The sequence below is a fragment of the Panthera tigris genome, chromosome D1 (assembly GCF_018350195.1).
Source record: "Panthera tigris isolate Pti1 chromosome D1, P.tigris_Pti1_mat1.1, whole genome shotgun sequence".
NCBI classification, from domain to species: Eukaryota; Metazoa; Chordata; class Mammalia; order Carnivora; family Felidae; genus Panthera; species Panthera tigris.
Genome location: NC_056669.1, coordinates 98583085 through 98607999, shown reverse-complemented (window position 1 = coordinate 98607999; position 24915 = coordinate 98583085). Strand labels below are relative to the sequence as shown.

Here is a 24915-nt window from a genome sequence, read left to right as displayed (position 1 = left end):
GTGATTCAGCCGTAGAAATGCTTTTCCTTTACCTTGTTTGAGCTTTCCTTTCTTTCCTGTTTTGATTTGCAAAAGAAAATGTCTTTTCTGTGTGAACTTGTGTTGTACTATGTAGAAAATTATGGATTTTACTTTAATGGTTTAAAAAAAAAAAAAAGGGCAAGAAGAGCCTTTGTCGCTTTTCTGACCTGATCACAGAGTTTGTGTAGTGGATTAAAAAAGAAAAAAAAAATTGTTACAAGTTTGGAGCAAGGGAGTATGTGTTTAAAAGGAATCTCCTTCCTTTTTTTGTGTGTTTTTCCTTTTGTCCCAACGGGGAACCTAAATCTGTTTTAATTGCACAGACACACGGACAAAAAGTCATTTTGTATCTGCCAAGTGTGGTACCTTCCTTTGTTTATTTGCTATTAAACTGTTTGAGAAGAATTGACGTTGTCTTCAGAGTTATTATTGATTGTTGGGGTGGTCAGTGGGGTCCTTGGGGCTGGTGGGGATGGGGACGTTCCTGAAGAATGGGTGGGTACCCCGATAAGGTTTTGTTTTGATGTGCCTGTTTCATGGAACTGAACTCACCAAAGGCTCCTGAAAGAACATGACTTCTCCCCAGAAGACTACCTTCTCCATTATTCTGTATTCTTCCGCAACATTCCTGCTGATACAGGAGCATCTTCATGGATGTGAGGGCGATCTGGCTGCGACATCTGTCACCCCGTTGATCGCCAGGGTTGATGCGGCTGATCTGGCTGGCTAGGCGGGTGTCCCCTTCCTCCCTCACCGTTCCATGTGCGTCCCTCCCGAAGCTGCGCACTCTGTTGAAGAGGACGGCCTTCCCCGATAGAGGAGGACCGTTCTTCGGTCAAGGGTATGCGGGTAGCTGTGCTCCCCTGCTAGAGCCTCCAAACAAGCTCTCGGGAACATCTTCAAACTTTTGTGTAAATCTTCATTTTTGTGCTGCTTCCATTTCTAGTAGCGGCTGCCACGCTGCAGAATTGGCTAGACCAATGAGTGCAGATCCCCTCTCTGGGCTGTGGAGTTCCTGCGCACCAGGGAGGCAGCCAACCAGCACCGAGTCCCAGAACAGGAGACCCGTACTGTCTGGGCCTTTAATGCTCCACCACAAAGTGATTCAGCTCCTGTCCCCTTCATTCTGACCTCGGAACAAGGTCACAGAAGGGCATCTCTAGGATTCCTTGAGTTTGCTACTAATTCTAGATCACTCTCTGAGACTCTACAGCTGGGCCTCCTGAGACATCCAAGGGCTGCAGGCTCAGCATTGGACTGGGAGGCTAGAGGCCTGCAGCCAGCACAGGGGCTGTGGGTGGGCCAGGCCCCGACCTCATCAGAGTCTCTGTTTGTGAGGTGTATCTGGAGGAGCATTTCTCAGTGGGAGTTAACACTGAGTACTAGCCCATGAAATGTTTGATGAAGTAAGAGTTCTGAACGCAAATAAATTTGGGAATAGTGCTTTCTCCTCGTTTGTGTTCATTAAAAATAAGTTTAAAAGCGAAAACTTTGTATTACTCTGCCGTAATTATCCTAGCTTAACTTCATTGACTGTTTACCACAATCCAAGTGCCATGGGAAACTCTTGATACATGTTCTATGTTCCAATCTTTATAACATCCCTGGGAGGGAGCTACTGTTCCCATTCTCGTTTTGTAGGTGAGTCAACTGGGGTTCAAAGACATTGGTTCGGGCCTCCTGAGTGTCTTGACTTCAGCTCAGGTCACGATCTCACAGTTTGCGAGTTCGAGCCCCACATCAGGCTCTCTGCTGTCAGTGTGGAGCCTGCGTAGGATCCTTTGTCTCCCTCTCTCTCTCTCTGCCCCTTCCCCACTTGTGTGCACATGTCTGCTCTTTCTCTCAAAAATGAACATTAAAAAAGCTTCAGTAAAAAGATACTGTGTTGTCTCCCAGAAGGTGGTGTGCACTGAGAACCAAGCCAGGTCTGCCCACCTCCCGAACCCTTTCTCTAAACCACTGCTGAGGAGAAATAACTCCAGAAGAGCAAATAAATGTGCCTTAGTTAAGCTGTGCCTTCTCCTCACACGTGCTTGCACGCTGCCCCCTAGACTCCAGTGGAGGGCACCTGGGGGGCCTACAACTCTTGTGGTTCCCTCAGGTGGTGAACCGTTGCAACCTGGCCCCCACCCACCCCCACCCTTAGAGCAGCTATCTTGGTGTAGAAGGGATTTGCTAATAACTCACTGCTCCCAGACAGATGGTCCGCACGCTTGACAAGGCACCACTTCCTTGGAGGACTGGGGCACTTTCTGCACCAGTCCTGCCACAACTGTTCTCTACCTAATGTTTTGTTTCGTTGTGATGAAATATACATATATAACACCAGATGTTCTTAAACCACTCATAAGTAGATAATCCAGTGGCATTCAGTACATTTACAGTCCTGTACAACCATCACCACCTGGTGTAAGTTTGATATTTTCTGTTTTTAATGTACATTGTTTATTATTTTTTTTTTAATTTTTTTTAACGTTTATTTATTTTTGAGACAGAGCATGAACGGGGGAGGGTCAGAGAGAGGGGGACACAGAATCCGAAACAGGCTCCAGGCTCTGAGCGGTCAGCACAGAGCCCGACGCGGGGCTCGAACTCACGGACCGCAAGATCATGACCTGAGCCGAAGTCGGCCGCTTAACCGACTGAGCCACCCAGGCGCCCCTACATTGTGTGTTTAAATACACATTAAACTACATAACCAGTATGCCCGTAAGGTGTCTTCTCACAGAGGGCGTTTCACACATTGGAAAATGGGGTCAAGATAGAGAGGGGCTTCCTTTGAGGACTCCCTTCCCAACTGGTTTCCTCTGTAATGAGAGGGTGATTGAACCTGAAGTTCTCTCCCATCTAGCTCAAATTTTTCTGTCACTCAAGATCAAGGTGGCAGATCTTGTCTTTTCAAATCTTTGCCTTAGGACTCTTGTTCTCCTGAGATAGAACCTGATATAAAAATAGAACGTGAAGTACAACTTAACATCTTTCAATTTAACATTGTCCTTAGGATATTGTTTCTCTTAAAAATGTACAAAACAGAATATGCCAAAGGTAGTTTTGTTTACCTTTTTTTTAAAATGTTTATTCCTTTTTGAAAGAGAGTGCGTGTGAGCACACATGTGAGTGGGGGAGGGGCAGAGGGCGACAAACCAGGACAGAGGATCTGAAGCCGGCTCTGTGTTGAAGGCAGAAAGCCCACTGTGGGGCTGGAACCCACTGACCTGAGCCCAAGTTGGACGCGTAACAGCCACCCAGGTGCCCCTCAACGTTTTTTTAATGTTTATTTTAGAGTGAGAGTGTGAGCGGGGGAGGGGCAGAGAGAGAGGGAGACCGAGGATCCAAAGTGAGCTCTGCCCTGACAGCAGAGAGCTTGATGCGGGGCCCAAACTCACAAACGCTGAGATCACGATCTGAGCTGAAGTTGGACGCTTAACCGACTGAGCTACCCAGGTGCCCCCAAAAGTACTCTTTTTAACCTTTAAAAGAATATTCAGGCTTGAGATGCCTGGGTGGCTCAGTCAGTTAAGTGTCCAATTCTTGGTTACAGCTCAGGTCATGACGCACGGTTCATGGGATCGAACTCTGTGTTGGGCTCCACGCTGACAGTACAGAGCCTGCTTGAGATTCTCTGTCCCTCTCTCTCTGCGCCTCCACCCCCCCCCCCCCCTTTCTCGATAAACTTTAAATAAATAGATACTATTGAGGCTTGTGCACCTCTGTAATCATATAGCTGTATCTTAATTAAAACTGTATTCCTTTTTAAAACCCACACGCAGACACCTTTTATTTTTTAATAGGATCCTCGGACCTAGGTGTTGCCACACTCCTGGTTCCCAGCTCCCCACAGAGGCAGCCTCTGCACCAGCTTTCTCAGCCAGCACACTGCCCTAAGGCTCCCAGGTCCTTCACCTAGTGTGCTCACCTGAGCGTCTCAGTCCCTGATGAAGAAAGGCATTAGGAAGGAAATGAGACCAGGTTTGTGACTTTACCTCTGGGAATGTCATACTAATGTCTGATGGCATTGCCCTTCCAGGAGGGATCAGAGAGGGTTTTTTCTTGCACCTTCTGCCTCTCTGAAGCATTTTCCTTCTCTCTCAGGAGTCCTTTCCAACCCCCACCATCTGGTGTTTAATTTCTTCTGCATACGTTGACTTTCTCTTCCCCGGTAAAGGCTTCAGCTCTAGGGATGGCTCTTGCTTTTTAAATCAAAGAGTCTTGGGAGGGGAAATGGAACACAGTTCAACTGAGAAGAGCCATCCTGATGCTCCTGCAGTTGAGGCTCCAGGACTTGAGCCGTGCCTGCATCCCCACCGACACCCCCTCCACCCCCAAGTCGGGGGGGGGGCGGTCCCACTGACCTGAGGCCTCCTGAGGTTTTGGTATTTTTAAATAGCTTGATGGAGATAGAAATCTCATAGTCTACAATCCACCCACTTAGCGCGGACTGGTCTTTGGATTTCAGTGTTGTGCAACCATCACCACAGCCTAATTTTAGAACATGTTCATCCACCCCAAAAAGAAACCCCATACTCATTAGCAGTCACTCCCCTTCTCACCTCCTCCTTGTCCCCAGTCCCTGACAACCACTAATCTTTCTGCACTATAGATTTGCTTATTCTAGATGTGTCCTATAAACGCAGTCATAGAATATGTGCCTTCTGTGTTTGGCTTTCGCTTGGGCTACCTCCCGAGGCCTGTTCTTTCCTCCCCCTGCTTGAAAGCAACTCAGCATTAGGAGCCACCTGCTCCTGCCACTCCTGGTCCTTCTGAGCTCTCCACACAGTCCAGCCACGTGTCTGTAGCCCCTGTCGCTTCCATCTCTCCTGGCTCCTCTGGTTACCTGCTGTACATCTGCCTCCCCCTGAATCTGGCTGTCTTCTGGGCCTGTCTACACTGTCCAGTTCGATTACTCACTAGCCACGGTAGCTGTTTAAAATAAATTTCATTCCTCACTTTCACCCTGAAGCTACATGTGACCAGTGACCCCTGCATTGGACAGTGGAGGGACCTAGAACATCTCCATCACGGCAGTTAGTTACAGTGGTCAGGACTGTTCTAGATGTTACTTTGCATTTCTTTATATATATATATATATATATATATATATATATATATATATATATATATATATATATACAGAGAGAGAGAGAGAGAGAAGAGAGAGAGAGAATAGTGTGAGCTTGAACCAGGAATGGGTACGGAACGGAGGGGAGAAGAATGCCAAGCAGGCTTTGCATTATCAGCACACTGGGCTCAAACTCACAAACTGAGATCGTGACCTGAGTCGAAATCAGGAGTCAGACGCTTCACCAACTGAGCCACCCGGTGCCCCAGCATTACTTTACCTTTAAGAAGACAAAACAACTCCCAAGGTGCCTGAGTGGCTCAGTCGGTTAAGCATCCAACTTTTGCTCAGGTCGTGATCTCACAGTTAACGGGTTCGAGCCCCGCGTCAGGCTGTGCACTGACAGCTCAGAGCCTGGAGCCCGCTTCGGAGTCTGTGTCTCCCTCTCTCTGCCCCTCCACCACGCACACACACTCTCTCTGTCTCTTTCAAAAATAAATAAACGTTAAAAAAATTTTTTTAAAAAGATGACAAAATAATTCCCATTTATGGATTGTATCTGTTCTCCACCCAGCACCTGGCAGCATAGGAAGGTGGAGACTGAGGCACAGAGAAGCTACAATTGTCACATAGCTCTAAGTAGGAAAGTTAGGTTTTTAACCCAGGTCAACCTGACTTCGAACTCCCTGTAGAGCATATTCCTTTGGGAGGGTCTATGGTGGACCGTTGTTTAAGTTCCACCTCAAGGGGCACCTGGATGGCTCAGTGGCTCCTTGGAGCCCCAAGGGCTAGCAGGTAAGAGGTATTGCAGGAAACATGTAATGAATAGATGAACAGATACCAAAAGGTGATAGTTGATTTTGGTCAAGAGCTTCTTGATGTGCTCCCCCTGCCCCCAATTACATTAGAGTTTGATTTCGAAATTTCCACCCACTCGAGAAGAAAGGGGATCCTTTCCTTTCATACCTTGTTTATACATCGCTCCCAGCCAGTACCTGGGTTCAACGTAGGGCCTCAGTGGCCTTGAAACAAATGACAGCCAAGTCCCTTAGAGCCATTTTACAGGGACCCTGCTAATACAACTCCCAAGGCAGCCCCCAGAGGCCCTGTCCCACAAGGAAGTTGGTGCCAGCACCTGCTTGGCCCTGTGCTGCTGGAGAGCCCCCGCGGCAGTCTGGGAACTCCGAGAGAGGGGAACCTACCTGCGGTCCTCTAGCCTTGAGACTGTCCCCGACCCAGTCATCCTTGAATGTGCCCAGAGCCTGACACAATGACCTTTTCAGTTTTTTTTTAATTTTTAAAAAATATTTATTTTGGGGAGAGCACGAGCAGGGGACGGGCAGAGAAAGGTGACAGAGGATCCAAAGCAGGCTCTGCGTTGACAGCAGTGAGCCCACTGGGGGGCTCCAACTCACAAACCGCAAGATCATGACTTGAGCCAAAGTTGGACACTCAACTGACTGAGCCACCCAGGTGCCCCCACAATGACCTTTTTAAAAAATCATTTCAGGGGCGCCTGGGTGGCTCAGTTGGTTAAATGACCGACTTCGGCTCAGGTCAAATCTCGAGGTTCGTGAGTTCGAGCCCCTCATCGGGCTCTGTGCTGACAGCTCGGAGCCTGGAGCCTGCTTTGGATTCTCTGTCTCCCTCTCGCTCTGCCCCTCCTCGCCTCATGCTTTGTCTCTCTCTGTCTCTCGGAAATAAATGTTAAAAAATTTTTTTAAATCATTTTAGGGTTCTAGTTTTTTTTTTTTTTTTTTTTTTTTTTTATTAAATAGTTATATAGAAGAAGCTTTAGAGTATGGTGGGAAAAGATTTGTTCAGGAATCTCTTAATCTGGTCGGACCACTAGTCCTGGGACCTTGGGCAAGTAAGTGACTTGATTGTCTCAGCCTCACATTCCTCATGTACCAAATGGAAGTGAAGACACCCACCCAGCAGAGCTGGGAAGATGAGAGATTGGCACAGGGCCGCCCCTGGCAAACACTTGCTCAACTTGCTAAAAACCCTAAGTATATAAAAGTTAGAAGTGAGCGTTTCCCCATCCCACAGCCCATTGATAACCGTTAAACAGATGGGGTAAGTGTGCTTCCAGAAATTTTCTCTCTATATACAAAAAATATGTACATATATAATTTTTGTTAATAAAAATGAGATCGTGTCATAATGTACAGAATGTTCTGCAGCGTGCAATTTTTTCGTTTACTATGTCACGGGCACCCTTCCATCTCAGTATGTACTCCACCATCTACAGCTTTCAGTTTTAGAGGCTACAGAGCATTTCATGGTTTCTTCACCACTTTCCTACTGGACATAGATTATTTCTAGTTTTTCCACTCTTACAAACAGTAAAAGCCAATTCCAGGAAGGTTCAGTAGGCCCGTTATAGGGGTGTTAGTTCAGTGACTCGTTTTCATAGAAGCTACCAGAGAGATGATACCCCAATTTACAACCAGGAAAATGAATGTGTCGAGAGGAACAAACTGCCCAAGGATCCCACAAATCCCGGCAGAGGGGGCCTGAGACTGTCCCCTCTGGTTACATTTGTCATGCTTCTGCAGCAGGGGCCAGGCAGGCAATGCAAGTGAGTGAACGGAGGCCGACCTAACATGACAGATGACACCCAGCCTCAGTGTCAAGGCAAAAACAGTGGGAGCGAGGTGGGGGCTGTGGGTGAAAGAGACATTCCTGGTCTGCCTACCTGACTGGTTGACCTGCAGAATACCAGGACCGAGGGTGTTTGAGCTCCTGTCTCCAGGAGAAGCAGAAAATGCCGAGTTTTATATAAAATCTCCGAGGTAACAAATGTAGCCAACCAACTCAGAGGTCTCCAGCCTTTGCATGCCACATTGAGACCCCTGCTTCAGCCCCAAACTTAATATTCTATTTTTTTTTAATGTTTATTTATTTTTGAGAGACAGAGACAGAGTGTGAGAGTGGGAGGGACAGAGAGAGAGAGAGGGAGACACATCTGAAGCAGTCTCCAGGCTCTGAGCTGTCAGTACAGAGCCCGACTGGGGCTTGAACTCAAGAGCTGTGAGATCCTGACCTGAGCCGAAGTCAGAAGCTTAACTGACTGAGCCACCCAGGCACCCCTGATTCTACTTTTGATTATAATTTTTTTTTAACGTTTATTTATTTTTGAGGCAGAGAGAGACAGAGCATGAACAGGGGAGGGGCAGAGAGAGAGGGAGACACAGGATCGGAAGCAGGCTCCAGGCTCTGAGCTGTCAGCACAGAGCCCGACGTGGGGCTCGAACTCACGGACCGTGAGATCATGACCTGAGCCGAAGTCGGACGCTCAACCGACCGAGCCACCCAGGCACCCCATCTACTTTTGATTATAAAGCAGGGGTCTAGCATGTGAGGCACGTAGCTTGTACCTGACACAGAAGGCACTTGGTAGAAGCCTCCGTGCCCCCGTGCCACACCACCCTGGGAGGTTAAGTGGCTCCGAAAGGACCATTTCAATCTGTCCTTTTGACTTTCAGGGGCCATTTGTCTGCCTTCACTGCCATTCATTGGTGAGCAAGGCTTGACTCTTGACCCTCTCCTGAGCCGCCTTTGTATACATTTCTTCTGGCCACCCTGACCAGAGCCTCTGTTCTGTTGTGATTTCTGAAGACGGGTGTCCAATTCCCCTTTACTTTTCTCCCTCTCCCTCCTCCTTCCTGAGACAGTATCATGGTTAAGAGAGGGACCGCTGGGGGGCGCCTGGGTGGCTCAGTCGATTAAGCGTCCGACTTCAGCTCAGGTCACGATCTCGCGGTCTGTGAGTTCGAGCCCCGCGTCGGGCTGTGGGCTGATGGCTCAGAGCCTGGAGCCTGCTTCCGATTCTGTGTCTCCCTCTCTCTCTGCCCCTCCCCCGTTCATGCTCTGTCTCTCTCTGTCTCAAAAATAAATAAAACGTTAAAAAAAATATTTTTTAAAAAGAGGGACCGCTGGGGTCACACTGCTCAGATCCAGTCCCTGCTCTGTCTCTAGCCGTGTGGTCTTGGGCAGGTCAAGTTACCTCTCGGTGCCTCAGTTTCCTCATCTGTAAACTGAAGGAAATGTTTAGCTCAGGAAATTTTAGTTGTTGTTCTTCCGTTGGTCTCACTTTGCCAGGGGCTGTGCAGGTGCTAGGGGTACAAAGACAAACCACAGCCTTTGCCCTAAAGGAGCATGACCTTGACATAACTGTGCAGTAGTCCGTAAAGGGCTGACTGGGGGACAGAGGGAAACTTTCTCCTGCCCAGTTTTCAAGTTCTGAGATCATGTGAGTTCCCAGGGACCCAAAAGGTACCCAGACTCCTTTGGGGCAGATGTAGGCTGCCCATGTCCTTTCCTTCCTGCCAAAGACCAAGATGAATTCAGGTCTAGACTTTTGAGCGGGAGTGAATCTGCTAGGTCTTTCACTTTCCCTGTGGGCCCAGTTTCCTTCCCCTCTGGAGGTTAACTTTCACCAAGGACCCACCTTCCCAGATGAGAGGAAGATCCCAGCCAACACTCCTGTGCGAATGGCTCCTTGGCTGGCCACCGAATCTTCCTCTCTCCCCCTTTCCCAGGTTCCGTGGTGGGGATTCAAGAGCACTTCCCCCTGGGGAGTGCCCCTGACCTTGCCTGGCCCCATGGGTCTTTTCCCTATATCCTCTCCACCCTCTGCTGCGCTGTGACCCTGGGGCATGGACTCCTGAACTGGCTGTGAGCCCTCCTGCTCCAGATTGCCCCTCTCTGGACCCACGTGCCTCACAGTAAAGAGGAAGCCAGCTCTGCCCACACCTCGGTTTCCCCAGGATGAGGCAGGACATGGCAGATTGGCTGTGAAGCCTGCAGCGGTTGCTTTGAATTTCAAAATTAGACTTTTGTTCCTCCCCCTTTTCCCATTCATTCATTCAGCATGTTCATTGAGTGGCCATGCCTGGCCTGGCCCTGGAGATAGTCAGCGGTGGATGAGACAGAGACATGCCCACACATGTGAGTAGGGAAACAGATGTTAAGCAAATAACCTTATTGATGAATATAAAATTATAGAGGTAAGTCTTGTGTCAGAATGGAATGTGATTCTCCACAAGAGCATAATAAGCTGATTCACCCTAACTAGAATGTAACTAGGCAGAATATTGCGGTAAGGAGGAAGAAAGGAATCAAGAGGTACAAAGGCCCTGGGGCAAACGGGTTGGCAATTCCTCAGAAGTTGAACACCACAAAAAATGAAAACATGGGAGTATGTTGGTGGCTCAGTCAGTTGAGCGTCCAACCCTTTTTTTTTTTTTTTTATGTTTATTTATTTTTGAGAGAGAGAGACAGAGAGCGAGTTGGGGAGAGGCAGAGAGAGAGGGAGACACAGAATCTGAAACAGGCTCTGAGCTGTCAGCACAGAGCCCAACATGGGGCTCAAACTCGGGAACGGTGAGACCACGACCTAGGCTGAAGTCAGACACTTCACCGACTGAGCCACCCAGGTGCCCAACTGTCTGACTTTTGATTTCAGGTCAGGTCATGGTCTCATGATTCATGAGTTCGAGCCCTGCATTGGGCTCTGTGCTGACAGTGTGGATCCTGCTTGGGATTTTCTCTCTACTCCTCCTCCCACTTACTGTGTCTCTCAGAATAAATAAATAAAGTTTAAAAAATTTTAAATAGAAAATGAGAAGATTTGTCCATGAATGTTCATAGCATGGTTATTCTTTACAGCCCAAAAGTGCAACAACCCCCAAATATCCATCAACTAATGAATGGTTAAATAAAATGGTATGTCTATCCAATGGATACTATTCAGCTGTAAAAAGGAATAAAGTACAGTATGGATGAACCTTGAAAACATGATGCTCTGTGAAAGAAGCCAGTCACAAAAGGCGGCTTGTTTTATGATTGCATTTATATGAAATGTCCAGAATAGACAATTCCATAGAAAGTAGATAGTGGGGGTGCCTGGGTGGCTCTGTCAGTTAAGCATCTGACTCTTGGTTTCGGCTGAGGTCATGATCTCACAGTTCATGGGTTCAAGCCCTGCATCGGGCTCTACTCTCACAGTGTGGAGCCTGCTTGGGATTCTCTCTCTCCCTCTCCCTGCCCCTCCCCTGCTTGTGTTCTCTCTCTCTCTCTCTTTCTCTCTCTCTCTCTCAAAACTAAATAGACTTTAAAAATTAAAAAATAATAAAAATAATTTTTTAAAAAGACAGTAGATAGTGGTTGTGGCGTGTATTAATTTGCTCGGGCTGCCATAACAAAGTACCATAGACTGAGTGGTTAAACAGTAGGAATTTATTTTCTGTAAGTTCTAGAAGCCAGAAGTCAGAGATCAAGTGTTGAAAGGGTGGGTTCCTCCTGAGGCCTCTCTCCTTGACTTGTAAGATGGCTGTCTTTTTTCTATGTCCTCACTTGGTCTTACAGTGTGTGTCTGTGTCCTGATCTCTCTCTTATGACACTAGTCATATTAGGTTAGGGCCCTCCCTAATGACTTCATTTTACCTCTTTAAAGATGGTGTCTATGGGGCGCCTGGGTGGCTCAGTTGGTAAGCGTCCGACTTCAGCTCAGGTCATGATCTCACGGTTTGTGAGTTCGAGCCCCGCATTGAGCTCTGTACTGACAGCTCAGAGCCCGGAGCCTGCTTCAGATTCTGTGTCTCCCACTCTCTCTGCTCCTCCCCCACTCACACTCTCTCACTCCAAACTTAATAAACATTAAAAAAAAATTGAAAAAAAAAGATGGTGTCTCTAAGTGCATCCCATCTAGGGGTAAGTCTTCAACATATGGATCAGGGAGGGCACCAATTCAGCCATAATGGGGGGGATAGAGTGACTTCTCATCAGTATGGGGCTTCTTTTTGATGTGGTAAAAATATTCTGGAATTAATGGTGATCAATGCACAAATTTGTGAATATACTAAAAACTCTGTTCATCCTGAAAGAAGGATTTTTGCCCTGGGGCAAGAAAGAGCCTGGTGTGCAGAGAAGAACGAGAAAAATCAGGGGAGACGAGCTGGTGGGATTGGCAGGGCCCTGTCACCTAGAGTGTCTCAATACTAGGACCCCCAATATTTCAAGCGTCTGCTCTCTATTTAAGACGTTCTGCTCTCCAAATAGATCTCTATATAAGACAGCTCTACATAAGGTGCCAGGGTGGCTCTTGGTTTCAGCTTGGGTCATGATCTCAGGGTCCTCAGGTCAAGCCCTGTGTCAGGCCCCACACTGGGCACGGAGCCTGCTTGGGATTCTCTCTCTCCCTCTACTGCTTGTACTTTCTCTCTCTCTCTCTCTCTCTCTCTCTCTCTCTCTGAGAACCTACTTCTTTAAGTAAACTTATATTCAAAAATTTTTAGGGGCGCCTGGGTGGCTCAGTCAGTTAAGCGTCCAACTTCAGCTCAGGTCATGATCTCGCGGTTCATGGGTTTGAGCCCCGCATCGGGCTCTGTGCTGACAGCTCAGAGCCTGGAGCCTGTTTCGGATTCTGTGTCTCCCTCTCTCTCTGCCCCTCCCCAACTCGCGTTCTGTCTCTCAAAAATAAATTTTAAAAAATTAAGAAAGAACATTAAACTTATATTCAAAAATTTTTTAATCTAAAAAAAAAAGAAGGGCAGGTGGCTTGGGTGGCTCAGTTGGTTGAGTGTCTGACTCTTGGTTTCCTCTTAGGTCATGATCCCAGGGTTGTGGGATCGAACCCCACATCAGGCTCTGTGCTGAGCATGGAGTCTGCTTAAGATTCTCTCTCTCTCTCTCTCTCTCTCTCTCTCTCTCTCTCTTCCTCCCTCTGCCCCTCTCCCCCCTTGCATGCTCTCTCTCTCTCGAAATAAAAAATAAAATAAATTTTAGAAAAGATGTTGCCCTTCTCCACAGTGTCTGGCACTAAAGCACATTATTAGGAACCTTTCCAAACTGGGAAGGGGATTGGAATTGGGACACTTTTTAAATGTTCAAGGGTCAACTCCTGTCCCTGGTGGGTAGTGCGCCATGGAGCAGGTGGACACAGCTCGGGATGACCTCTTGCTTTTCTACAGCTTCTTCAACACTGAGTTCTAACAACCCACCGAGGTAGGTGACAGTACTCTTGCCCAAAGTCACATGGCCCACACAGCTAATAAATGGCAGAATCAGCCTGACTCCAGAGTCCACGCTGTTCCCCACTACCCTATGCTGCCTCCTAACAACCCTGTGAGTTAGGGTTTATTAGCCTATTATTATCCTCATCTGACACGAGGAAGCTGAGGCGCAGGGGTGAATCACAAGGCTCGGGTCATACTGTGATTAAGCACTGGGTGTTGGGGACGGTGTGGGCATGTGCGTGTGTCAGAGGCCTCGGTGCAGTGCCCGGCGAATCACAGAAACAAATCCTGGGGGACGGTGGGTCTAGGGGGAAGGTTGCGATGGGGAGGGGCAGGGCTCGGGGCTGGTCAACCGCCTCACTCATCCCTGCTTCCTCAGCCCACCTCTGGAGGCAGCTCCTTGGCCAGCCTCCGGGGAGGGCCTGTCCTGCCAGGGGAGTTGGGGCCAGTTTCAGAGGTGCCGAAGAGACACCCACGGGGCTGCCCAGGGAGCAGGGTGCCTGCATCCCTGGGCAGCCAGCTCCCAGCTTGGGGTGGGTGCAGCAGAGGCCCGCATGACATTGTGGCTGACATTCCTCAGCGGCCACGTGGCCCCAACTGGCAGGGACAGCTGCGATCAGGGGCCGCACCAGCTTTGTTCCCAGGGTGGCGCCTGCTCTCCATCCAGGCCCTGCTCGCCTCCTGCCTGGTGCTGCTTTCCTGCCCGTGGCTCCGTGGGCAGCCGGCACCGTGGTCCCCGCCATGAGTGCCTAGAAGCCCGCAGCCACCAGGATCTCTCCGTGTGCCGGGCAGGGCTCTGGAAGGATGGGGCAGGACCAGACGAAGCAGCAGATCGAGAAGGGGCTCCAGTTGTACCAGTCCAACCAGACAGAGAAGGCGCTGCACGTGTGGATGAAGGTGCTGGAGAAGAGCGCGGACCTCGTGGGGCGCTTCCGCGTGCTGGGCTGCCTGGTCACGGCACACTCGGAGATGGGCCGCTACAAGGAGATGCTGAAGGTGGGCCTGGCTGGCTCCCCCCCGGCTCCCGACCCTCCTGCCTCCTCAGACTCCCCCGCGTCCCGTGGGCTAGCAGCACGGCCCCATGGGGGGCTCTGAGTCCCATCTAGGGCCCTGTGGCCTTGAATTTGGGTGTCTGAAACGGAGACCGAACTTCTTAGCTTCAGAGTTCGGGGATCTCCTGGCCAGGTCTGAGAAGGCTCCAGACTTCCCTTTTGGGATTCTGAGTCAGAACCCCAGGGGATGTGGAGATCCAGGTTTGGGGCCGGGAGTGGGAGGCCCATGTAGCCTCGGGCCGAAAGGTGAAAGCTATGGATCTGAGTTTGGTTTCAGGGCTGACACTTCTCGCCTATGGCTGGGGAGCAGAGAACTCGTCTGAGGCCGGGCTGGGTCCGACCCGGGGGCTGGGTCCTAGGCCTCGGCTGTGAGGCAGGGAGGAGGTTTGGGTCGGAGGCTCAGAGTCCAAGTGGAAGACACCTGCCCCCACCCTCCTGGCAGTTCGCTGTGGTGCAGATCGACACCGCTCGGGAGCTGGAGGATGCTGACCTCCTTCTGGAGAGCTACCTGAACCTGGCGCGCAGCAACGAGAAGCTGTGTGAGTTTCACAAGACCGTCTCCTATTGCAAGACCTGCCTTGGCCTGCCTGGCACCAGGGCAGGCGCCCAGCTCGGAGGCCAGGTCAGCCTGAGCATGGGCAATGCCTTTCTGGGCCTCAGCCTCTTCCAGAAGGCCCTGGAGAGCTTCGAGAAGGCCCTGCGCTATGCCCACAACAACGATGATGCCATGCTCGAGTGCCGTGTCTGCTGCAGCCTGGGCAGCTTCTATGCCCAGGTCAAGGTGGGCCTGGGCCCAGGGGGAGGGAGGGCGGCGGAGGGCTCTGGTCCCCTGACACCCTCGCACAAGCCCCGCTCCCCATTCAGGACCTCGCTGAGTCCTCCCACGTAGGAGAGTCTGAGAGGGATGGTAAAGACTCACCAGGAAGGGCAGAGACAGAATTCAAACCTTGGTCTGCCTGCCTTCCTGGGAAATGGGAGGCTCCTGTGTGAGGACAGGCCAGGTAGCCGCACTGCCGTGTGTTTTGCTGTGTGATCTTGGACACAGCACCTTTCCTCTCTGAACCTTGGTAGGTGCAGCTATAAAATGAGGGAGAATAGGGCCCACCCTCCAGCATGGTTGTAAGAATTCATTCATCAAATATGTATTGCCGGGCTCTGTTGGCTTGGGATGTAAGCAGGGAAAACAACAACAAAGCCTCTGGCCTTGTAAAGGTTGCATTCTAGAAAACGACAAATAAACACCATCAGTAAGTCAATCATACAGCATGCTAGAAAGTGCTTAGGAGAGGGGCACCTGGGTGGCTCAGTCAGTTAAGCATCTGAACCTTGATTTCGGCTCAGGTCTTATCTCTCAGTTTGTGGGCTGGAGCCCCACGTAGACTCCGTGCCGACAGTGCAGAGGCTGCTAGGGATTCTCTCTCTCTCTCTGTTTCTCTCTCTCAAAATGAATATGTAAACATTAAGAAGAAGAAGAAGAAGAAGAAGAAGAAGAAGAAGAAGAAGAAGGAGGAGGAGGAGGAGGAGGGGGAGGAGGAGGAGGGGGAGGAGGAGAGGAGGAGGGGGAGGAGGAGGAGGAGGAGAAGAAGAAGAAGGGGTAGAAGAAAGTGCTCAGGAGAAAGGAAAGAAGGAAAAGGGGGTGGGAAGCGCCAAGGATGGAGTGTTGCAGCTTCAAATAGGGTGATTGGAAGGCTTCATAGAGGTGGCATCAGCCTGGTGATTGGAAGCAGACGAGAGGGTGAGCCATGCAGAAATCTGGCAAAAGCATGAAAAAGGAGACAACAGCTAAAGCAAAACCCTGCTCTGGGCAGGGCAGGAAAGGGAAATAGCTGGCATGTTCCAGGGCTGATGGAGGCCAGCATGACGGCAGCAGGTGTGTGAGAAGGAGGTAGGAGGTGGTGAGGTCCAAGAGGTAAGGAGGGGGGAGGGGAGAAGGCAGATTGCGAATGAACTGATGGGGGCAGTGACCACAGGCTTCTTTCTGGTCCAGTGTTGGTTCTCCTGGGACCCCAAGGCATCCAGGCTGCTCTTGGCCCACAGGGGCGGGGGGAGGGAGGCGTTGATGCCTGGCATACAGTAGATGCTTAATAAATCTGGGGGTAACTGGGTGTGTAAATGCTGATGAACTGGAGGTGGGGTGTGAGGAGATGAGAGTCAGCCAGGACAACACCGAGGATTTTGTTTTCAGCAACTAGGTGTATGAAGAATCCATTCAGGGCCACCTGGGTGGCGCAGTGGGTTAAGCATCAGACTCTTGATCTCAGATCAGGTCATGATCTTGTGGGTTAGTGGTTAGAGCCCCACATGGGGCTCTACACTGATGGCTAGGGGCCTGCTTGGGATTCTGTCTCTCCTTCTCTCTGCCCCTCCCTGGCTTATACTCACGCTCTCTCTCTCTCAAAATAAATAAACTTAAAAAAATTTTTTTGAAGAATCCATTCAGTGAGATTTGATAGGATGGGAGAGGGACGAGGTGTCTTAAAACCTTTTTTATTACAAAGAAAAGTAACCATATAGGAAAATAGAATACTATAATGAATCTGCATATACCCACTTAGATTTAACAATTATTAATATTTTGCCATAGTTGACTTACATATTTTAACTGAAGTGTTATGATATGAAATTAGAGATATCGTGGTATTTTACCCCAAAGTAGTTCAGTATGTATCCCTGAAAGAAAAAAAAAAAAGACATTTTCTTATATAAGGACACTTTCTTACATAATCACAATTATAAATTTCTCTGCTTATGCTGAAAACACGCCTTTACCCTCAGCTTCTATAAATTGGAACACAAGTAAAAGGCACATGTGCAGCAGGAATTACGTCCCTTAAGTCTTTTCCAACAGAAAATTTCTCCCCTTTATTGTCTATGATTTAAAATGTTTAAAAAAGTTTTATTTATTTTTGAGACAGAGTGGGGAGGGAGGGGCAGAGAGAGAGAGAGAGAGAGAGAGAGAGAAGCAGGTTCCAAGCTGTCAGCACAGAGCACGATGCAGGGCACGAACCCACGATCCGGGAGATCATGACCTGAGCTGAAGTCAGATGTTTAGCCGACTGAGCCACCCAGGTGCCCCTTTATAATTTTTATCGAAGAAGGCACCCATTGCCCTGTAACACGTTTCATCTCACTGTCCCATTGCTTCCGCAAGGAGTCCTTTGACTTGGTTTTTTTCTCTCCTTTGCCCCCTGGGAACTGGAACTTAATGACTTGGGAAGAGTCAGGTCACACGTTTTTGGTAAGAAGACTGTGTAAGCCCTGCTGCTCACCTCGTGTTGTATCAAATCCGATAGAGGGGGCGACAGCCTGATCCCTCTGTTTGAGGGGTCGCATTTCTCTTTTCGTGACCAGCAGGTGAGCTTGGGGTGTTGACACTGTGGCTCCCTGTGAATATTCAGTTCTGCAGTAACATTTCCCATAACGGTTTTAGCATCTAGTGATGTTTGTTGTCTGAATCACTTCTCTTATTTCAACTGTAATGAAATGGCGATTTCCAAGCTCTTACCATTCCTTCTATAATTGCTGCCCGGATTTCTCGGGAAGGACGAACTCTCCCCCTTCACGTGGGGCTAATTGGCTCCTCCAAAACACAGTTCCTACAAGAAAGGTGGAATAAGTACCTTCCTCTTTCCTTTCATTACCACTTTCATAATAAGGAATTGTTGTCATAGCTGCCTTCAAGGATCAGATCACTTATTTGTTTTGCTTTCTTCTTTTGGAGTATCATTATAAAATCCTGGATTTTAAAAAATATTCAATAGTCTTCAGTTAATTTCAGTATTGTTCTTTGCAATGGTCAAATTATCTTTTTTTTTAATTTTTAATTTTTTTTTTTTTTTTTTTTTGAGACAGAGAGAGACAGAGTGTGAGCAGGGGAGGAGCTGAGGGGAGGGGGACACAGAATCCGAAGCAGGCTCCAGGCTCTGAGCTGTCAGCACAGAGCCCGACGCGGGGCTCGAACTCACAGACTGTGAGATCGTGACCTGAGCTGAAGTCGGATGCTTAACCGACTGAGCCACCCAGGTGCCCCTACAAGGGTCAAATTATCTTAACTTTAGTTACCAGAATTCCTTCACTATGGCTCCTGTGTCCTTTTGGCAAGACTTCATTTAAACGCTGAAAGTGTTCTTGTTTTCTGGAAGAATAAGCTGTCTCAGGCTCATTTTGTATATTTGCTGCCCCAGACCTGGAATTAGCCATTTCTCTGGGCTGTTTTTAGTGGGAAATTGTATTAAAGACCAAACGTGGGTTCTCAAGGTGCTCATTGCAACTGGGTTGTCATGGCTTCTAAATCTTTTTAGTTGCCAAGACAACTGAAGTTTATGCTAATATTTGCAATTCAAATCTAATGTTTCAGGATTTTCCGTAATTTATTTTAATCTTGATTTTCTTTTCTCTTAGGCTGAAAGTGTTGACTTTTAGCAACATAATTACGTATTTTAACATACAAAATACACAAAGTACTTTCAAAAGACAATACCAATATTACTTAAAAGAAAAAGACAACTGAAAGATGTTTAAGATTTCTTTGCTGTTCGGGACGCCTGGGTGGCTCAGTCGGTTAAGCGTCCGACTTCAGTTCAGGTCATGTTCTTGCAGTCCATGAGTTTGAGCCCCGCATCGGACTCTGCTGACAGCTGGGAGCCTGAGGCCTGTTTTAGATTCTGTGTCTCCTCTCTCTCTGACCCTCCCCTGTTCATGCTCTGTCTCTCTCTGTCTCAAAAATAAATAAAAACATTAAAAGAATTAAAAAATAAATAAAAGATTCCTTTGCTATTCTTTTGTCTTTATCATATATTCTACTGTGGATGAACTGTCCAACTACATATATACCAAGGTCATCTGAAATAATTTTTTCTGTGTGGTTATGTTAATATAATACATTATAATGTAATAATATATTATAGAATTATATTTAATATTATATTGCAGTATCATTATAATAATAGTATAATTAAACATTATAATTAATTAGAATATTAGTATGATGATACGCAATTAGGGTCATTTATTTAAATTTTCTTTTTCCTTTTCTTTCTTTTTTTTTTAAGAGAGAGAATGTGAGTGAGGGAGAGGGGTAGAGGGAGAGAGAGAGGAAATCTTAAGCAGGCTCCACGTTAAGCACAGAACCCGATGTGGGGCTCAAACCCACGATCCTAGGATCATGACCTGAGTCGAAATCAGGAGTCCAACGCCCAACTGACTGAACCACCCAGTTGCCCCCTTTTATTTAGGATTTAAAAAAAAATAAAAAAATTTGAAGCTGTAAAACATTTACATGGCTTCACATTAAAAAGTATCTAACAAGGGGCACTTGGCTGGCTCAGTTGGTGGAGCATGTGACTCTTGACCTTGGGGTCCTGAGTTCCAGACCCATGTTGCATAAAGATTACTTAACTAAATAAAACTAAAAAGTATGTAACAAATTTTGTGAGGAACTGGTTTTTATTGGGGTTATCGAGAATTCTCTTTCAGTCATATTAACTGGGAGATGCTTGTTAGCTATTAAGCGAGAGATCACACAGATTTTCTATGAGAAAGGACAGAGCAAGGGGGCTGTAGCTGAAGGGGGACATGAGGTCAAAAGAAGGTTGTTTGATTTTGATTTATTTTCTCTAATGAGGTAAGAAACACCAGAATGCGTTTGTACACCGACGGGCATGATCGAGTTGAAAGAGACGGGGGATTTGTTCCAGAGCTCCATGGAGGGACTGACATCTGTGGGAGCCAGGAACCCTCCTCCACGGTGGCAGGAGGGAGGCAGAGAGTGGTCGATCTCGCGGATTAGGTGGAGAAGGTGGAGAGGGGAGAGTCCTTTTTGACTTTCTTCTGTTTTCCCTGAGGACATTGGCATCACCTCCTGATTTGGAGGTTGGAGGAGCAAGAAAGGACAAGGGAGTGATTTCTTTGCCTCAGTGGTCTGTTCTTCGGAGCAGACTGCGCTGGCAATCGGTCACTGAGCTTTCGGTGAGCACCTGCTCTGGGTACCAGGGGGCAGATGCTAGGGGTGGGGTGTCTGGTACTCTCCCTGCCACCTGTCTCTGAAGCTAAGGGGCCCCACTGGGACCCAGTGAGGAGAATGAGTACCTTCTCATTCATTCCTTCACTCAACAATAGTCATGATGTGTCTACTAAGTGCCAAGAACTGTGCTAGGCTCTTGGGATCCGTCAGCAAACCAGATGAAAGTTCACGGAGCCCACACATTTGCACCGGCTGTTCCCCCTGCCGGGATCACTCTATCCCTGGATTCTCAAAGGAATGACTGAACGCCGGTGGGGCCTGTGGGTACCCCTGATTCCTGGAGAAGCCAGACCCTGGAGCCCTTGACTTAGAGGCAGCTCCTGCCATTCCGTGTGTCCCATCTTGTCCCACCTCCTCTCTGTGTCCCCCGCAGGACTACGAGAAAGCCCTGTTCTTCCCCTGCAAGGCCGCAGAGCTCGTTAACGACTACGGCAAAGGCTGGAGCCTCAAGTACCGGGCCATGAGCCAGTACCACATGGCCGTGGCATATCGCCTGCTGGGCCACCTGGGTAGCGCCATGGAGTGTTGTGAGGTGGGGCAGGAGGGAAGGGCGGCAGGTGGAGGGTGGTGGTGTGGGCCAGGGTGTCCTCCTTCCACATCAGCCCACTGAGGGCCCCAAGATCTGCCCTTGGCCTGGCTTCTGTAAGAGCCCCTGAAGGATGCGTTTATTCCACCATCCCCAAACCTCACTCCCTTCCAGGCCCTTCCCTCTGTCCACCCCATACACACCCTCTGTGGGACACTTTAAGTAGGAAGAGAGCCAGTCTCTGGAGGTCCACTGACCTGGGTTCAAATCCTAGCATTGCCACTTGCTAGCCGGGTGGCCTTGATCAAATCACTTCTGCTCTCTAAGCCTCAGTGTCCACTCCCCTGGGTGTCGCGAGGCTTCCGTGGTTCAGCGCGGGGCCTCAGCACGGTGCTAGGTGTACTGGGCTCTGAGGATGTTGGCGATCCCTGGCCACCCTTGTCAGCGGGGCCCACTGAGCGATGACACCCCAGTGGTGGGCAGATGAGCAGGCCTGAGTGACCAGCCTCCCTCACAGGAGTCTATGAAGATTGCACTGCAGCATGGGGACCGGCCACTACAGGCACTCTGCCTGCTCTGCTTTGCTGACATCCACCGGAGCCGTGGGGACCTGGAGGTGAGGTCACTGGAGAGAGGAGGGAGGGGTTGTAGGCCTGGCCCAGTCCGACTCCACCCTCCACCTGGCTGTGCAGACAGCCTTCCCCAGGTACGACTCCGCCATGAGCATCATGACTGAGATTGGAAACCGCCTGGGGCAGGTGCAGGTGCTGCTGGGTGTGGCCAAATGCTGGATAGCCAGGAAGGCACTGGACAAGGTGAGGTCGATCTCCTTCCTACCGTTCCCGGCTTTCCCCACTGCCCCTATTTGGAGCCGGTGGGTCACCCAGAAATCTGTGGGGCTGGTTCTGGGCAGGACTCTTTCGGACACTTTGTCTGACGTCAGGCTCACCCGAATCCCATGAGGCGGGTACATTCCAAGTCATTTTCCCGACTCAGAGAAGGCCCATGAGGTGCCCAGACCCACAGCTAGTAAAGGGCCAGAACTGGGTTTGAATTCAGGATGCTTTAACTGCTTTCATGATTTCACGACACCCAAAGAGACAGAAATGTTCTTCCTATTCTGTATCTGAGTAAACTGAGGCAGCAGGTGACTTGCCCATAGAGCTCTGTGACTGTGCTCCAGCCTCCTTCTGCTACATGCACACACAGGGCAGCTGCCCAGCTCCCTCCCCAGGCCCACCCCTCCCTAGCCCTCCCTTTCCTGTGAGCCAGCCTCTGTCAGACAGCTCTGCCTGCAGCCCTGGCCCCGTGTCTTCCAGGCTCTGGATGCCATCGAGAAAGCCCAGGACCTGGCCGAGGAAGTGGGGAACAAGGTCAGACCTGATTCTGTCTTCTGGGTCTGGAGTCGAGAGCCCAAGGTGGGATCTTGGGTGTGTGGGGAGGGCTGTCCTGAGAGCCCACACATGCCCTGAGCCCTTCTGGATCTCCAGGAGTTGCCCCCACCAGTTCCCAGACCCTGGCTGTTTCTCTTCCACACAGAGAGCACTTTAGAGGGCAGGGCAAGAATTCCATAGCTCAGAGGAGATCAGAAGTCCTCAGAGCTTGATGGGCATTAAAACCCCTAACAGTGGGCCCCCACCCACTGAGAACTGGGCACGCACAGGTTCTTCTGGGTATTGATCCCAGTCATCACTATCTCCCTGCAAGGTGGGTACTGCAAGCCCCATTTTACAGCTGAGGAAAGTGAGGCTCAGAGAGGTGCTCCAGGTCCCACACTTGGGACCTGGTCAGTTTTTTTTTTTTTTTTTTTAATGTTTTCTGTATTTTGAGAGGGCACGAGCGGGGGAGGGGCAGAGAGAGAAGGGGACAGATGATCTGAAGTGGGCTCTGTGCTATCAGCACAGTGTGAAGCTTGAACTCACGAATCGTGAGATCATGACCTGAGCAGAAGTCGGACGCTCAACCGACTGAGCCCCCAGGTGCCCCGGGACCTGGTCTGTCTTAACTCCAAAGCCCATGTTCCTTCCATAGTGCATGTGGCCTCTCAAATTTAATAGTTGTATCCAAACCTTTAAATGTTGAAAATAGACTCAGTGTTTCTTCAAGTCTTCTAGAAGATGTGAAATCCTCTGGGATCCGGTGTACATCCCAACTAAAATGCCAAATATCTTTGGTTTTGGCTAGATTATACCCAGTTTTACCCACATATCTCAGGTTGGCCAGAAATGCTGATGAGGTGGTGTATATATTTAATTAACAAAAACAGGACAGCAAATCAATTATTACAGAGTCCTTGCAGCAGATTTTGTCAAAAAAATGCTTCAAAAACATGGGATTCCCAGCTAGTTCTAGGGGTGAGGACCACCTACTTCATCCACCTGCTCATTCTGCATGAGGGGAAACAAAGGCCCAGGGAGGGCAAGACGTTTTTTCCTAGGCCCATCAGGAAGGCCAGGACGCAGCCAGGACCGGACCCTGTGGGTCCTGACTGCCTGGCGGTCCCTCGGGGACAGCCTCTGGGGCTGGACAAGGAGGGAGGCTCTCCAGTAGTGACTTGGTCTTGTCCCCTACACCCACCCTCCCGTCCCTGCCGGCCCCAGCTGAGCCAACTCAAGCTGCACTGCCTGAGCGAGAGCATCTATCGCAGCAAGGGGCTGCAGAGGGAGCTGCGTGCGCACGTAGTGCGCTTCCATGAGTGCGTGGAGGAGACGGAGCTCTACTGCGGCCTGTGCGGCGAGTCCATAGGCGAGAGGAACAGCCGGCTGCAGGCCCTGCCCTGCTCCCACATCTTCCATCTCAGGTGAGGGCTCCTGGCCGGTGGGCAGGGGGCACCCAGGGTCCCTTTGGGGTACGCTAGGGCCCCAGCTGGCCTAACCACGATAGTGACACTGAACATAGTGCTCTCTGCATTCCAAGCCTGTTCTAAGTGCTTCCCCTGTATTAACTCAGTGAATCCTCCCAGCAGCCCTTTGAGGTGGCCATTACCCTCCCCAAAGAGAATTCAGAGAGGCCTCTCAAAGGCCATGAGATTCAGACACCCAGGGCTACACAGGTACCGGCCTCCATGCCGATCTCCTGACTCCTGGCCTTCTGGAAGGCTCAGGACAGAGTGCCAGGGGCAAGCAGGATCCAGGGGGCCCTACCCTCTGCCTAGACACCTTCCCAGATCCTACAGAGGGGAGGGGAGGAGAGAGAGCCCAGGCCCAGGACGGAAGCATGGGTTCAGTGAGTGGACAGAGCCCTTCGCGTCCCCAGGTGCCTGCAGAACAATGGGACACGCAGCTGCCCTAACTGCCGCCGCTCATCCGTGAAGCCTGGCTTTGTGTGAGTCCCACCGGCAGTCTCGGGCTTCTGCCTCACTTCCCCATGCTCCTTCTCCACCACCGTGTGGGGGTCCCCTGACCGGCCATGCCTTGGACCCTCTTTAGTCCTGGGGCAGCCGCCGGGGCCTCCTCCAACCTCGGTCAGGCCCCAGGGCCTGCCCACTGTTGCTCGTCCAGGCTCAGCTGCCCTCCCTGACTCTTTGTACTTTGCTCTTTATAGAAAAATAAACTGTTTGTACTTGACCCCAGCGATTCCGACTCTTTGTGGGTGTGCTGTGGCCAGCACAGACAGGACAGCTTCTTCTTCTCCAACTGGTCTTCTTGACTCCTGTCAGGCAACTCTGACAAGTGTGAATTTGGGGTCAGCAGCCCCTGTGCTGACACTGACTCACCGAACAACCTTGAGCAAGTCACGTAGCCTCTGTGATCGTCCACACATTTATCTAAAGTGGAGAATGATAGGGGTGCCTGGCTGGCTCAGTCGATGGAGCCAGCAACTCTTGATCTCCCGGTTGTGAGTTCAGGGCCCACATAGAGCTTACTTAACAAAATAAAGTTGAGAACGATAAGCCAATCTGTCCACGGGGCAGAGCTGTTGAGAGGATGGAAGAAATGCTGTTATTTGCAGAGGTGGCTTGCCAGCCTGAGCAAGCAGCTGCAAATGCTGTTATTTAAAGAAATTTCTGCCTTCAACTGCTTCCAAGAAAACCATTACACAGATTCTCACTGTATAGGGTTACTTGTGATGGTTTGACTTAAAATATACGCTTACATGAAGTACATTTTAGCGGTGCCCTGGGTCTCACCTCATGGTAATAAGCAGAGATCCTCCACAGCAAGGGACCCAGCTACAACAAATGGGTCTCATAAGATCCAGAGGTCTGCCCT

General features: G+C 49.6%; 1 protein-coding gene across 1 annotated transcript; it reads left to right on the top strand.

The window, feature by feature from the left end:
• Nucleotides 1–3817: 3817 nt before the first annotated feature.
• Nucleotides 3818–24209, top strand: RAPSN (receptor associated protein of the synapse). Its single transcript, XM_007082150.2, has 9 exons — nucleotides 3818–3990; nucleotides 13897–14100; nucleotides 14599–14937; nucleotides 20552–20710; nucleotides 21222–21320; nucleotides 21397–21519; nucleotides 22024–22077; nucleotides 23305–23504; nucleotides 23960–24209. The coding sequence occupies exons 2-9, from the start codon at nucleotides 13909–13911 to the stop codon at nucleotides 24030–24032; spliced, it is 1239 nt and encodes a 412-aa protein (XP_007082212.1). The 5' UTR covers nucleotides 3818–3990; nucleotides 13897–13908; the 3' UTR covers nucleotides 24033–24209.
• The last annotated feature ends 706 nt before the right edge of the window (nucleotides 24210–24915 follow it).

What these genes read in the sequence shown, in the direction of transcription:
- RAPSN (XM_007082150.2), top strand. Translation starts at nt 13,909, where the DNA reads ATGGGGCAGGACCAGACGAAGCAGCAGATCGAGAAGGGGCTCCAGTTG. An exon ending in GCTTCTATGCCCAGGTCAAG is followed by an intron (nt 14,938 to 20,551) that starts GTGGGCCTGGGC and finishes TGTCCCCCGCAG; the next exon opens with GACTACGAGAAAGCCCTGTT. An exon ending in CCGAGGAAGTGGGGAACAAG is followed by an intron (nt 22,078 to 23,304) that starts GTCAGACCTGAT and finishes TGCCGGCCCCAG; the next exon opens with CTGAGCCAACTCAAGCTGCA.